Source organism: Microcaecilia unicolor, chromosome 4 (assembly GCF_901765095.1).
Source record: "Microcaecilia unicolor chromosome 4, aMicUni1.1, whole genome shotgun sequence".
Lineage (NCBI taxonomy): Eukaryota > Metazoa > Chordata > Amphibia > Gymnophiona > Siphonopidae > Microcaecilia > Microcaecilia unicolor.
In genome coordinates this window covers 42,843,174-42,855,944 of record NC_044034.1, presented here as the reverse complement: position 1 = coordinate 42,855,944, position 12,771 = coordinate 42,843,174, and the positions used below count along the sequence as shown (strand labels likewise).

The 12,771-nt window shown below is 43.1% G+C and overlaps 1 protein-coding gene across 1 annotated transcript in view; it reads right to left on the bottom strand.

Annotated features, from left to right (window-relative positions):
* The window catches only part of FAT3 (FAT atypical cadherin 3), a 739,365-nt gene that overhangs the window by 270,878 nt on the left and 455,716 nt on the right, over nt 1–12,771 (bottom strand). Inside the window, 1 exon segment of the mRNA XM_030200168.1 lies at nt 1,491–1,701. Within this exon segment, the coding sequence (XP_030056028.1) occupies nt 1,491–1,701 (211 nt within the window).

Sequence of the window (12,771 nt, the reverse complement as noted above, 5' to 3'; positions counted from 1 at the left end):
ACAGCAAGTCAGTCTGGTTTTCAAAGTATCTACAATAAATATGCAGGAGATGGATTTGCATACAATGGAGACAGTGCATGCAATTTATCTCATGCATATTCATTGTAGGTATTCTGAAAACCTAACTGGTTAGGTGTGTCCCAAGGTCTGAGTTGAGAACCCCCGTTTTAAAGTAATGAATGTAACTGTGCACACTTAAGCAACTGAAAAAAGAACTGCAATGCCTTATGGAAAAACCATCCCTGTCCCGTTAGAAGACAACTTTACATGGGAAAGTTTAACTAGTGTTCAAAAAACAGGGACAGAATCTAATATAATAATTTGCTCCTCCAACATTCCAATGTGTCTCACTGGGATCGTAACCACCTGCTGACATCATTCCTCCAACGTTCTCCGTCCCCCTCCCTCCCAGTTCCATAGGACCCTGGAACTGGGAGGGAGGGACGGAGGGACAGAGGGAGGGGGGACCCTGGAAATGGGAGGGAGGGAGGGAGGGGGACACTGGAACTCGGAGGGGGGAGGGAGGGGGCCTGGAACTTGGAGGGAGGTGGAGGGGGCAGGGGAGAGATGTTGCACATGGATGGATGGAAGGGGCAGGGCACAGAGGATGTTGCCTACATATGGATGAATGCAGGGGAGAGAGCATAATGCAGGGGAGGGAGGGGACCCTGAAACTCAGAGGGAGGCAGGGAGGGGATGACCCTGGAACTCGGAGGGAGGGAGGGGACGACCCTGGAACTTGGAGGGAGGGGGGGATGACCCTGGAACTCTGAGGGTGGGAGGGAGAGGGGATCCTGGAACTGGGAGGGAGGAGGGGCACTGGCACACACTCTTATGCTCACACACACACACTCGCACCCAGTCTCACTCTCTCTCTGTCACACACACACACTCGCACATTCACTCTCTCTCTCACACACACTCTCTCAAACATACACACTCCGAGGAAAACCTTGCTAGCGCCCGTTTCATTTGTGTGAGAAACGGGCCTTTTTTACTAGTGTTACATGTTTTTAAAAGAATGTTGTTGGGTACAACAAAAGTGTTTTCCCCTCATTGTTTAAATGGTTGATAATTCCTTCGTAGGAAAAAATGTGCAGCAAAGCTAGAATTGGAATGAAGCAGTATCAAATCTATTTGAGTGTGAGGGCTCTGAGGACACATCCAGAAGAGGTGCAAACAGTCTTCTACATGGATAGTTGTGGGCATGTCTGTGGGAAGTGTAGAGGGTAACATGGTGGCTCCTATTTCTGCATCTTCGACATTCCTTTTGTCCAGCTGTCATTAGTATTTTCTTTTAATGCCAAAAAACCTCTTAAACATCTGCACTTACAATGAAAGCAGTTTGGGTTTCTACTTTATATAGTTCACAAAGAGAAAAATAATTTGGGTGAGTCAAGCTTCATCAGTTTATTTTATTGTTTCTTTCTTGGTCTTCAAGAACCACCACACAGCTCTTTAGGGATCTGCGTGTAATTGTAGGAACTTACCTGCTACATCGAACCACAGGGGTATATTCGAGGGCTGCACAGTGACCACACCCACTATTTCTGTTACTCTGTCACTTTCCATGACGGTAAAGTTGTAGTATGAATCGTCGAAAGTTAGTGGAACAGGAGAGGGCGGAGGTTTCTTAATCCATTCAATGTGGAGACGTGCAGTGGAAAACTTCTGTGGACGTCCATTGTCCACTGCCTTTATCTGTCAAAAAGAGAGAGAAAGAGATCAGCGAAATGGATATACATTTCCAATCACTACAACTTGAATTTGATATTCTTCACACTTACATCACACTTTTGTGGAGGAGTGGCCTAGTGGTTAGGGTGGTGGACTTTGGTCCTGGGGAACTGAGTTCGATTCCCACTTCAGGCACAGGCAGCTCCTTGTGACTCTGGGCAAGTCACTTAACCCTCCATTGCCCCATGTAAGCCGCATTGAGCCTGCCATGAGTGGGAAAGCGCAGGGTACAAATGTAACAAAAATAAAATAGATACTATTGGAGATTCTACATGGAATGTTGCTACTATTTGAGATTCTACATGGAATGTTGAGATTCTGTTGCTACTATTGGACATTCTACATGGAATGTTGCTATTCCACTAGCAACAATCCATGTAGAAGGCTGCGCAGGCTTCTGTTTCTGTGAGTCTGACGTCCTGCACGTCAGACTCACAGAAGCAGAAGCCTGCGCGGCCACATTGGTGATCTGCAAGGGCCGACTTCTAGTGGAATAGCAACATTCCATGTAGAATCTCCAATAGTAGCAACAGTGGAGGAGTGGCCTAGTGGTTAGGGTGGTGGACTTTGGTCCTGAGTTCGATTCCCACTTCAGGCACAGGCAGCTCCTTGTGACTCTGGGCAAGTCACTTAACCCTCCATTGCCCCATGTAAGCCGCATTGAGCCTGCCATGAGTGGGAAAGCGTGGGGTACAAATGTAACAAAAATAAATAAAAAATAAAATATAACACTGGTTCAAAAATACCAGGAAGGTATATATGGTTATTATATGAGAAGTAATCTCACATAGAATTGTAATTAATTTTTAAATGCAATAAACTAAAAAAAACAAAAGGTACATGTAAACCAGCCAGTATGTTTTTCTATGCTTCTTACAATTGCCTTTTAGTTATAATTTTTTTGTAAACCACTTTGATGAATTGATTGTAAAAGCAGTATATCAAATTTTAAATAAACTACACACTATAATAGGGCCTGATAGTAAAAATGATTTAACGGGGTAGGAGAGGCACATAACCACATACCCCCTGATTCTACCAAGGTCATTGAAAATTACGTGTGCAAATTTCTACTACTACTACTACTACTATTTAGAATTTCTATAGCACTACAAGGCGTATGCAGCGCTGCACAAACATAGAAGAAAGACAGTCCCTGCTCAAAGAACTTACAATCTAATAGACAAAAAAATAAATAAAGTAAGCAAATCAAATCAATTAATGTGGACAGGAAGGAAGAGAGGAGGGTAGGTGGAGGCGAGTGGTTACAAGTGGTTACGAGTCAAAAATTTAGGTGCATTCCTGATTTGCACGTGCAGTTTAATAGGATGAGCCAATTAGTGACAATTGGCTTAACAAGCAATTATTGGAACTAATTAAATTGGGTGTTACGTGTCTAAAATTTATACGCAGCCTGAAAAAGTGAGTGCAAAAAGGGGACGGTCATGGGCGTTTTAGGGCAGAATGGGGGTGCAATTTTGAGTTACACATGAAGAAACATAAGTGTGATCTGCACGTAAATTTAGGCATGGGCATTTCTGCCATGTTTTCGTTGGTGGAAATGGTGGCACCTAAATTTACACGGAACGGTAATGCTTAAGTGTTATTCTATAAACCGCGCCTAACTTTAGGTGCGGCTTATAGAATAATGCTTAAGCTTTTTTTTCCGATGCCGATTTTTTAGGTGTCATGTATAGAATTTAGTCCATAGTGCCACTGGATATTAGTAGTTTTCACTGTCGCAGCACTTTCCGGTTAGTGCCAGGACAGTCTGGGGACTGAGTCGAGCCGAATCCAGAAGTTATCCAGGCACTACAAATATTTAATTCCATGCCCAGATGAGTAACCAGCATGCTGGACCACATATACCTCCGGATTTTATATATGGAGCTCAAAGATGGGTGCTAAAATTTGTGTGCGATCCTAAACACTAATAATCAATTATTGGTGTTAATTGGCCTCGACTGGGAGTTGCGTGTGCAACCCAAAAGTGGGCATGTCTATGGGCGAGTCAGGAGCGTTCTCCCAAGATGAATGCAGTGTTATTGAATTCACAGGATCCACAACTAACTTACGAGCCAGTTGGTGCAAATCCTTGCGACCAACGTTCAGCAAGTGAATCGGCTCTAAGCACTTTTCTATAAATGGCGCACAACTCGGAGGATCGTTTAAAGAAATAGTGCTCTGTGCTGATTTTCTTTGGCGGTGTTTTTTCAGCACCAATTAGAGGATCTTTTACTAAGGCACGGTAGGCCTAATGTGGGCCTACCATGTGCTAAAAGGGCTCTACACACTGAGGCATCACTTGGTAGTTTCCTGCTCAGCACGCACTAATCCCATGCTAGAAAATATTTTTTATTTTCCAGCGCAGGAGGCATGCCTGTGCTAATTGGGTAGCGCAGGCACATTACTGCATGCTATCCGATTAGCACGGGAGTAGCACAGGAGCCCTTACTGCCTCCATGTGCTAATGGAGTAATTAACGCGTGGCCTTTACTAAAAAATATGGCACAGTGGCCATTTTAGCGCCATACTAAAAGTGACACCAGCATTGACCACTTTTTAGTGCAGCTTGATAAAAGGATCCCTTACTGAATCTAGTACATAATGCTGTCTTAACCATGTCTGGTTAGCTACAGGTTATGATACTGAATATTGGCCGTATAAAGATAACTGGGCGCTGTCAAACACACAGATGTTCAGTGCTGGTACCTGGACAGGGGTCAGCACTAAAATATTCATGCCTAATTCTGCCCGTTTTGGTCAGTGCTGTAAAAAACGCTGAAGCCGCTGGCTGAATATCAGTTGGATAGTTCTTACGCATTTAGAAAACATACATACAGAAGAAATTATGGGCCCTGTTTACTAAGCCACACTAGAGGTGCATTAGCGTTTTTAGCGTGTTAATGTTTTTAGCGCACGCTAAGCACTAGTGTATGCTAACCGTGTAGATGTCCATAATATTCCTATGGGCGTTTACAGGGTTAGCGCGTGATAAAAACCTAAGCCCACCTTAGCAAACAGGGACCTAACTTATGACTTAATATCAACATTTTCAAAATTGAAGGAAAAAGTACACCTTGAAATAGTAAAAAAAAAAAAAAAAAAAACCCGGCCCAAATTAGCATGATGGAGAAAGGATAATAACCGGTCTAATGTTGTGCTGAGAATATTCAGGCCTATCAAAAAATATAGCACAGAATGAAAAGAATAAACAAACATCAAAATGAAAAAGAATGGTTTTAATGATTCCATTCAGCTGCCAATTAAATCATCTGCCCCATATTTTTGCTATTACTACTGCTTCTACAAGCTGACTTCTTTGAGACTAAAAGATGTCAAACTCCTCTCGCATCTAGGCACAACAAAAAGCTGATCTTTGGAAAGTGGATTTCTTGGCTGTATTGAAAATACATATTATTAGCTTACATACGGCATATCTTTTCTTCAGTTGTATACTGCTAGCATTTATCTTGGTTCACAATACTGAAATACAATGATTGCAGCTGCTGGGAAGAGGAATCTGTGGCTTATTTTAGAAGCCACACATACAAATACCGATTTTAGAATGATGCTATTTACACGTGGTCAACCACACCACACTCCTGCTGAATGCGGTTGAGGAATCAGTGTGCACTCCTGCACACCTTTACACATGGCTTACAAGAGACTCTGAGTTTGGTAGAGCTTTTGTAAAATACAAAAGGGAATTTTCCACGCTTTGATCTGGACCTCTTAATTCCCCTTTCCACGTCCTATCTGAAATTAGCCTTTACGAGGGCAACTCTATAACAGGAAACCAGGTAGGAGCCTATTCTATAAAGCAGGGGCTCCTATCCAGAAGGGCCTGTACCCTCAAGGGTTGAGAGAAAGAGAAAGGGAAAGGGAAATGGGACTTGATATACCGCCTTTCTGAGGTTTTTGCAACTACATTCAAAGCGGTTTACATATATTTAGGTACTTATTTTGTACCAGGGGCAATGGAGGGTTAAGTGACTTGCCCAGAGTCACAAGGAGCTGCAGTGGGAATCGAGCTTAGTTCCCCAGGATCAAAGTCCACTGCACTAACCACTAGGCTACTCCTCCACTAGCAACATTCCATGTAGAAGCCTGCCCTTGCAGATCAGCAACGTGGTCGCGCAGGCTTCTGTTTCTGTGAGTCTGACGTCCTGCATGTAGGTGCAGGACATCAGACTCACAGAAACAGAAGCCTACGCGGCCGCGTTGCTGATCTGCAAGGGCAGGCTTCTACATGGAATGTTGCTAGTGGAATAGCAACATTCCATGTAGAATCTCAAATAGTAGCAGCATTCCAGAATCTCAAATAGTAGCAACAGCAACATTCCATGTAGAATCTCAAATAGGGAAAGGGAAATGGGACTTGATATACTGCCTTTCTGAGGTTTTTGCAACTACATTCAAAGCGGTTTACATATATTCAGGTACTTATTTTGTACCAGGGGCAATGGAGGGTTAAGTAACTTGCCCAAAGTCACAAGGAGCTGCAGTAGGAATCGAACTCAGTTCCCCAGCATCAAAGTCCACTGCAGTAACCACTAGGCTACTCCTCCACTCAGTCAAACAAGGTGCAGAGAAGGGTCGTGAAATCTGAGGCAGCTATTTTGACAGTTGTTGATAGTCTACATGTCAGCAGTGAGCACTGTTAGTGGCTAACGGTGGCACATATATAAATAACATAGTAAATGACGGCAGATAAAGACCTGAACAGCCGATCCAGTCTGCCCAACAGTCACACTCATGATCAATTCATGATTAAACCTTCAATGATCATTGTCTTTCTTTGATATTTCTGGGACTTAGACTGTAGTCCGCTTGGCACAGTCCTTAGGTTCCAACTACTGGAGTTACCGTTGAAGCCCACTCCAGCCTATCCAAATCCATCTTGTTATTTGTGGGACACAGATCATAAAAGTCTGCCAGGCAATGTCCTAATGTTCCAATTACTGGAGTGTCCATCAAAGCCCTCTTCAGCCTATCCTAAACCGGATTGCCATAAACGGGACACAGACCTTACAAGTCTGCCTGGCACTGGCCTCAGTTCTTCATAGCCAGAGTCACCATCTAACCACCACTCGACAAATCAAACACACATGCAGTCATTTTGTTTTCTTTTTTATACCATTCATTTTCTAGTTAGGGATACTCCGTGTTCATCTCACGCCTTTTTGATTCTGTCACCGTTTTTGTCTCCCTCAGGAAGGTCATTCCAAGCATCAACCACCCTCTCTGTGAAAAAGAATTTCCTAAACGTCTGTATCATATCTTCCCTGTCGCTCCTCTTCTCTAGGGTATATATATTCAGCTCTTCCAGTCTTTTCTTGAACGTCTTTTGGCACAAACCGCATACCATTTTTGTCGCCTTCCTCTGGATCACTTCAAGTCTTTTTTACATTCTTTGCAAGATATGGCCTCCAAAACTGAACACAATACTCTAGGTAGTTTCTCACCTGGAATCAACACCTCCTTTCTTCTGCTGGTGATGCCATTCTCTCTGCACCATAGCATCCTTCTGGCTACGGCCATTGCCTTGTCACACTGTTTCATCGCCTTCACATCCACTGACATTATCACCCCAAGGTTCCTCCTCTCCGTCTGTGCATATCAGCCTTCCTAGCACACATGGCTCCCTTGGATTTCTACCCCCCCCCCCCCCCCCAAGTGGACTTCTTTGCATTACATTTTAACTAGATAATACTAAAGTACTCCAACTCAATTTATTAATAATTTCTTTAATGAAAAACAAGGAGAAATTAGATCTTACCTGCTAATTTGCTTTCCTTTAGTCCCTCCGGACCGGACCAGGATTGGACTGATGGGTTGTGCTCGCCTACCAGCAGGTGGAGACTGAGAAAAAACTCTGACTCTAGAGAGCCAATAGGAGCCCTGGCCATGTGACCTTAGCCTCAGTATTTGAATAACAAAGCAGGAAAGAAAGAAAGACCTTCTGTGCCGTATGGAATCCTAGCAGCCACAAAGCACTCGGCAACGCCAAGTATCAGAGCTCACCAGCAACTCTCACCAGAGAAGTGGTATGGCCCGATATGTATTACAGCTCACCAGCAACTCTCACTAGAGAAGTGGTATGGCTCACTTGTACTATAGCTCACCAGCAAATCTCACCAGAGAAGCGATATGGCTCACATGTAATATAGCTCACCAGCAACTCTCCCCAGAGAAGTGGTATGGCTCACGTATAATATAGCTCACCCGCAACTCTCACCAGAGAAGTGGTATGGCTCACTTGTCTTATAGCTCACCAGCAACTCTCACCAGAGAAGTGGTATGGCCCACTTAAGATTTTATATATATTCCATCAACTGAGCTTACCAGCAACTCTCACCAGAAAAGTGGTAAATCATATTTAAGGTTTTATAGATATTCCAGCAACTGAGCTCAGCCACAACTCTCACCAGAGAAGTGGTATGGCGTATTTAAGGTTTTATAGATAGATTCCAGCAATTGAGCTCACCAGCAACCACCAGAGATGTGGTATAGACCACGTAAAGTTCTGTATATATATAGTATTGTTCCACGAATCGTAAAGGAATGAATACACTTCCTACTGAATACACTTCCTACTTAATAAAAGAAGCTAAAGAGTAGAGAGAACATGGGAGGGGCCTGGTCCGGTCCGGAGGGACTAAAGGAAAGCAAATTAGCAGGTAAGATCTAATTTCTCCTTCCTTAGCGTCCCTCCGGACCGGACCAGGATTGGACTGATGGGAAGTACCAAAGCAGTAATCTGAAGGGAGGGACCCTATGAAAACTGCAGAGAAATGTTCATGCTGCATAGACCACCTGGCGACAACTAACATGTAGTGTGTCCCAATGAGCAAAATAAAATGAAACTAGGACTAAGTTGCCAACTTACCAATGTGCACCGAGAGCACCAAAAATCGCCATAGTAAGAATAGAGCCCGCTTCTGAAGTTGTGGAATATGTTGTAATACGCTGTGGAACTGCCCTCTCAGCGAGAAGAGAAATAGACATTCTCATTTCCTTGATCCTTCGCGATATAGCGGGTTAGAAACAATGAAAAACTTTTACGCCTACTGGCTAGAAGGACAAAACCAATAAGAAAAAACCGATTGGGAAAGGTGAAAACTTTAAACTACAGCAGACCGAAAAGAAGTTACCAACCGTAGAAGTATTCCACACATAGATCTACTTGCTGCAATGGCTACTGGGAAATACTGCTTGAAGAGGAAAACTTTATAGAAAAAGTTATGGCTACTAGAAAACAGAACTTTAAGAGTCTGTTCACCTAGTTCACCTAGCTGGTGGACGAAGCGGGAGGTACAGGTGCAGGACTCCTTTAAGAAACCGCTTTGACAGTGGATGCTGCATAAGCGTGCGGTTGTCAACAGTATCATGCATCACTGATAGAGCTGCCAAATGAACTCTAATGGATGAGTAAGACAGACAAGATTTCGCAAGATGCAGAAGATATTCCAAAACATGCAAAATGGATACTGTTTGTGGAATGAAGTGGCGAGAGGAGTACCACAGAGTGAACCGTCGCCACTTTGATTCATAGGACTTTAATGTAGATTTCTGTCTGGAAGCAATTAAAACTTGAAGTACTTCCTGCGAAAATATCAAAGATGTTGCAGACCCAGTAACCACGCCATAAGTTTGAGTGACTGGGGGTCCGGATGTAGAAGGGTGCCTTGGTTCTGCGTAAACACCTAGTGAGATGATGGAAGAAACGCATAAAGAAGGTTGAAAAACCCCTGCTGGACGTTGGCATCTGTCCCTGTCTCCGTCAAGACTGTTGCTGAACGGAAGAAGCAAGAAATGTTCGTGAGCCTGAAGGCAAAAAGAGATAGCCCTGAAGTGTCGCAGTGAGGAAGTAAGGCTGAAAAAATGAGAGTCCATTCACCTAAACGCAGGGTGACACAACTAAGAAAAAATGAGTACAAACTCAAGAGTATACTCTTAACTCCTCCTTGGCGGATGACATAACCCATTGCCATGGCAAGGACCAACATAGCTCTCTCCGCCTTGTTTGTCAGTAGGGAAAACAAAATTCACCCGAAGGTAAAACGAATTGCTGAGGTCCCCCAGAAAAAAAATATATAAAAACAAGCTTCTGCCAAAAGTGTACTGCACGAAGCATCCCAATGACAGAACTAAGGTTCTTGAGATAACTAGATGACACTTAAATAGCGCGATTGATGACCCTGAGATTCGCAATAGGATGAAGGAAAATTCCTTCTTGGGCATTAGAAAGTAAAATTGCATTCTGCAGAATAGAGCGAGGAAATGGCCGAAGGCCCAAGGTCACCAAGAAAAATATAAACTGGGATGTTTGCAGAGGAGACAAAAGACTGTGCGCCAACCTGACTAAACAAAGAGAAAATCAGAGATATCTGATGAGAGATCAAATGAGAGATCAAATGAGAGGCCTGGCTACAATCACCACCCAACCTAGAGACTGTAAGAAATGCAACACCCGGTGCGTGACCTGAGAACTCTGCTGATAAGACTTTCTCCAATTAGGCAGTCGTCTAGGTAAGAATGAAATGACCCTAAGAGCGCAATGAACATCCTCTTAGATCTATAAAAGAACGGAAGAGAGAGTACTGCTGAAAATGACCGGTTAATGCATAAGCAAAAAACTAGCCATTCTCTGGACCCTGAGGAGAAGAGGAAGGGTGACCAAGGACACCAGTTAAATAGGGCTACAAACTCCAACCCTATCTCTATGGCGTTCCATAGTTGGGTAAGTTCTGAATATAGAAAGTTCTGAATATAGGAGTCCACCAGCTATGGTAGTACGCTCCGGACAGAAAAAAATTGTCCCAGTATGAACGTCTGATTCACCGGCCTGTAATTTCTTGGATCTCCCTAATCCACATACCACTAATCCACGTACCACGGTCATGCGTCCTCCCTCACTGAGATGTAGATTGTAAGCTCCTTTGAGCAGGGAACGTCCTTCTTTGTTAATTTGTACAGCGCTGTGTAACCCTAGTAGCGCTCTAGAAATGTTAAGTAGTAGTAGTAGTACCAGACTCACACCCAATAGATATGAATGTTGAGCTTGTTTCAGGTTAAAACACCGAACCTAGGCCCAGGGTCCCCGGTGTTCCTAGTGGTGAACAGCCATGGCAAATATTGTATGCGTTAGTTTGCAGAATTACTGCAAAGCCTTGCTTTTGGAGCAGAGATTTCTGTTCGATACTCTCGTGAGAGGTTTTTTTTTTTTTTTTCTTTAATGCTGTTCTGGCTGTAGAAAGGTGGACATTTGAGCTTCCCCAGAATGGCAAAACTTATGTACCTATGCCCATTAGATATGAATGCTGGACTTGATGGACTTTAGGCCTTACCCAGCATAACCATACTTATGTACCTATGGTATAAATACACAGGAAGTGAGTGAATCCCCTTCCAATTGAAAGAACACTCTGGAGTGAAGGCGCATAGAATGAAAATGAAAAAGGACAAACTTGGAAATTACCTGTAATGAAAAAAGTGAAGTTGTGCCACAGCCACTTGGTGAAGGCAGTGTAGACAAGACTGTATCTGAATTCAAGAAAGCTTGATATAACATCAGGTCTCTAAGGAAGAGGAAGAGATAGCAGATGGTATGTATAGGCATACTGGACCAAACCAGGATGTTTATAATCTGCCAATGCTGAACTGATAGAGTAGAGACAAACACGAGTAGATGGTTTGAGGACCGTCCACTATCTTTAAGTGAAAGGATGACTTTATTCTCTAAGTGACCATATGTCCTGTAAAAACCAGAAGAAAGCTAAAATGAAATATGAGAGGCTTCAAGGCAGTTGGAAAAGAAGGGAAGACATGAATAAAGCATGCCTGCTAAGGCAGCTGAGTGACTGGGAGCTTGGTAGACAGGACTGTCCCTCAGAGAATATGAAAGAGCTGATATATCCCCATGGCATCTGAACAATATACTGTATGCCTCTAGAGAAGGCTTCTTAAAGCCGGAAAAAGAAAACACTGTATAACACTACAGCCATTGAGAGTGATTGTCTGTTAAGTTCTTAAAACACTATATAACATCATAGGCATGGAGTAAAATGCTTGAAAGGAACTAAGATATTATGGTCAGAATTGCAAAGTACCAATCAATTGACTCTTAGACAATGTAGTCCTATTCATCAGGGAATGAGAAAGACAGAAATTTACTCTATGCCTATAGAGAAAGTTTCTAAAGTTCTTAAAACACTGTATAATACTACAGCTATTGAGGAAAATGCTTGAAATGAATTATGATATTATATTATGATAAGATGTAGATTTTCCACCAGGCAATGAAAAATGACTGAGCACCAGAAAAAACTAGTGTTAACAGCCCCGTGATACATAGAAATTTAAAAGAAGAAAAGCTTGTTATATATCCATATATGAAAGGAGCCCCCTTTCAACCAAATATTGCCTGCTGATGTGAAGAGCATTTTAGAATACGCCGTTCAGCACATACAAAAGTGTACACATTTTGGAGCCGAACTGCTCTATGAACTGCAGCCTTACCTTCAGCAGAGAGATCCCCGACTGATAAGATGGAGGGAGAAACAAAATGGCCGCTGTTCGCGCCACTGGCCCCGTGGCAATCGACAGCGCGCCCGACACCTCCGAACAAGCGGAGCCCAGTGGAACGTTGAAGAAACAACAGCCGGCGAAAAAGGCCCCGAAAAAACCGGAGGCAGCACCGGACCTGAAGAAACCTAGAAGGGAGAGCAAAATTTACACGTTCCGGCTGCGTGAACTGCGCGACGCTGACCGACAGCAGCTGTTTGAACTTTTAAGCCATATCGGAAAAAACAGGTGGCCGCGCTTACGCGGTTCACACCTTTCTTTTTTTTTTTTTTTCCATTTGTTTAAACTGCCGCCGCCGCCAAAACGCAAGAAAATGGAGGAAATTAAATCTGACGAGAAAAATCGCTGTTTAAAGTCACAGATACTGAATTATTTTCTTCTGTTTGTTTTTTTTTTTTTTTTTTTTTTTTTATAACCCCTCAATCATAATAAAACACTGGAGCT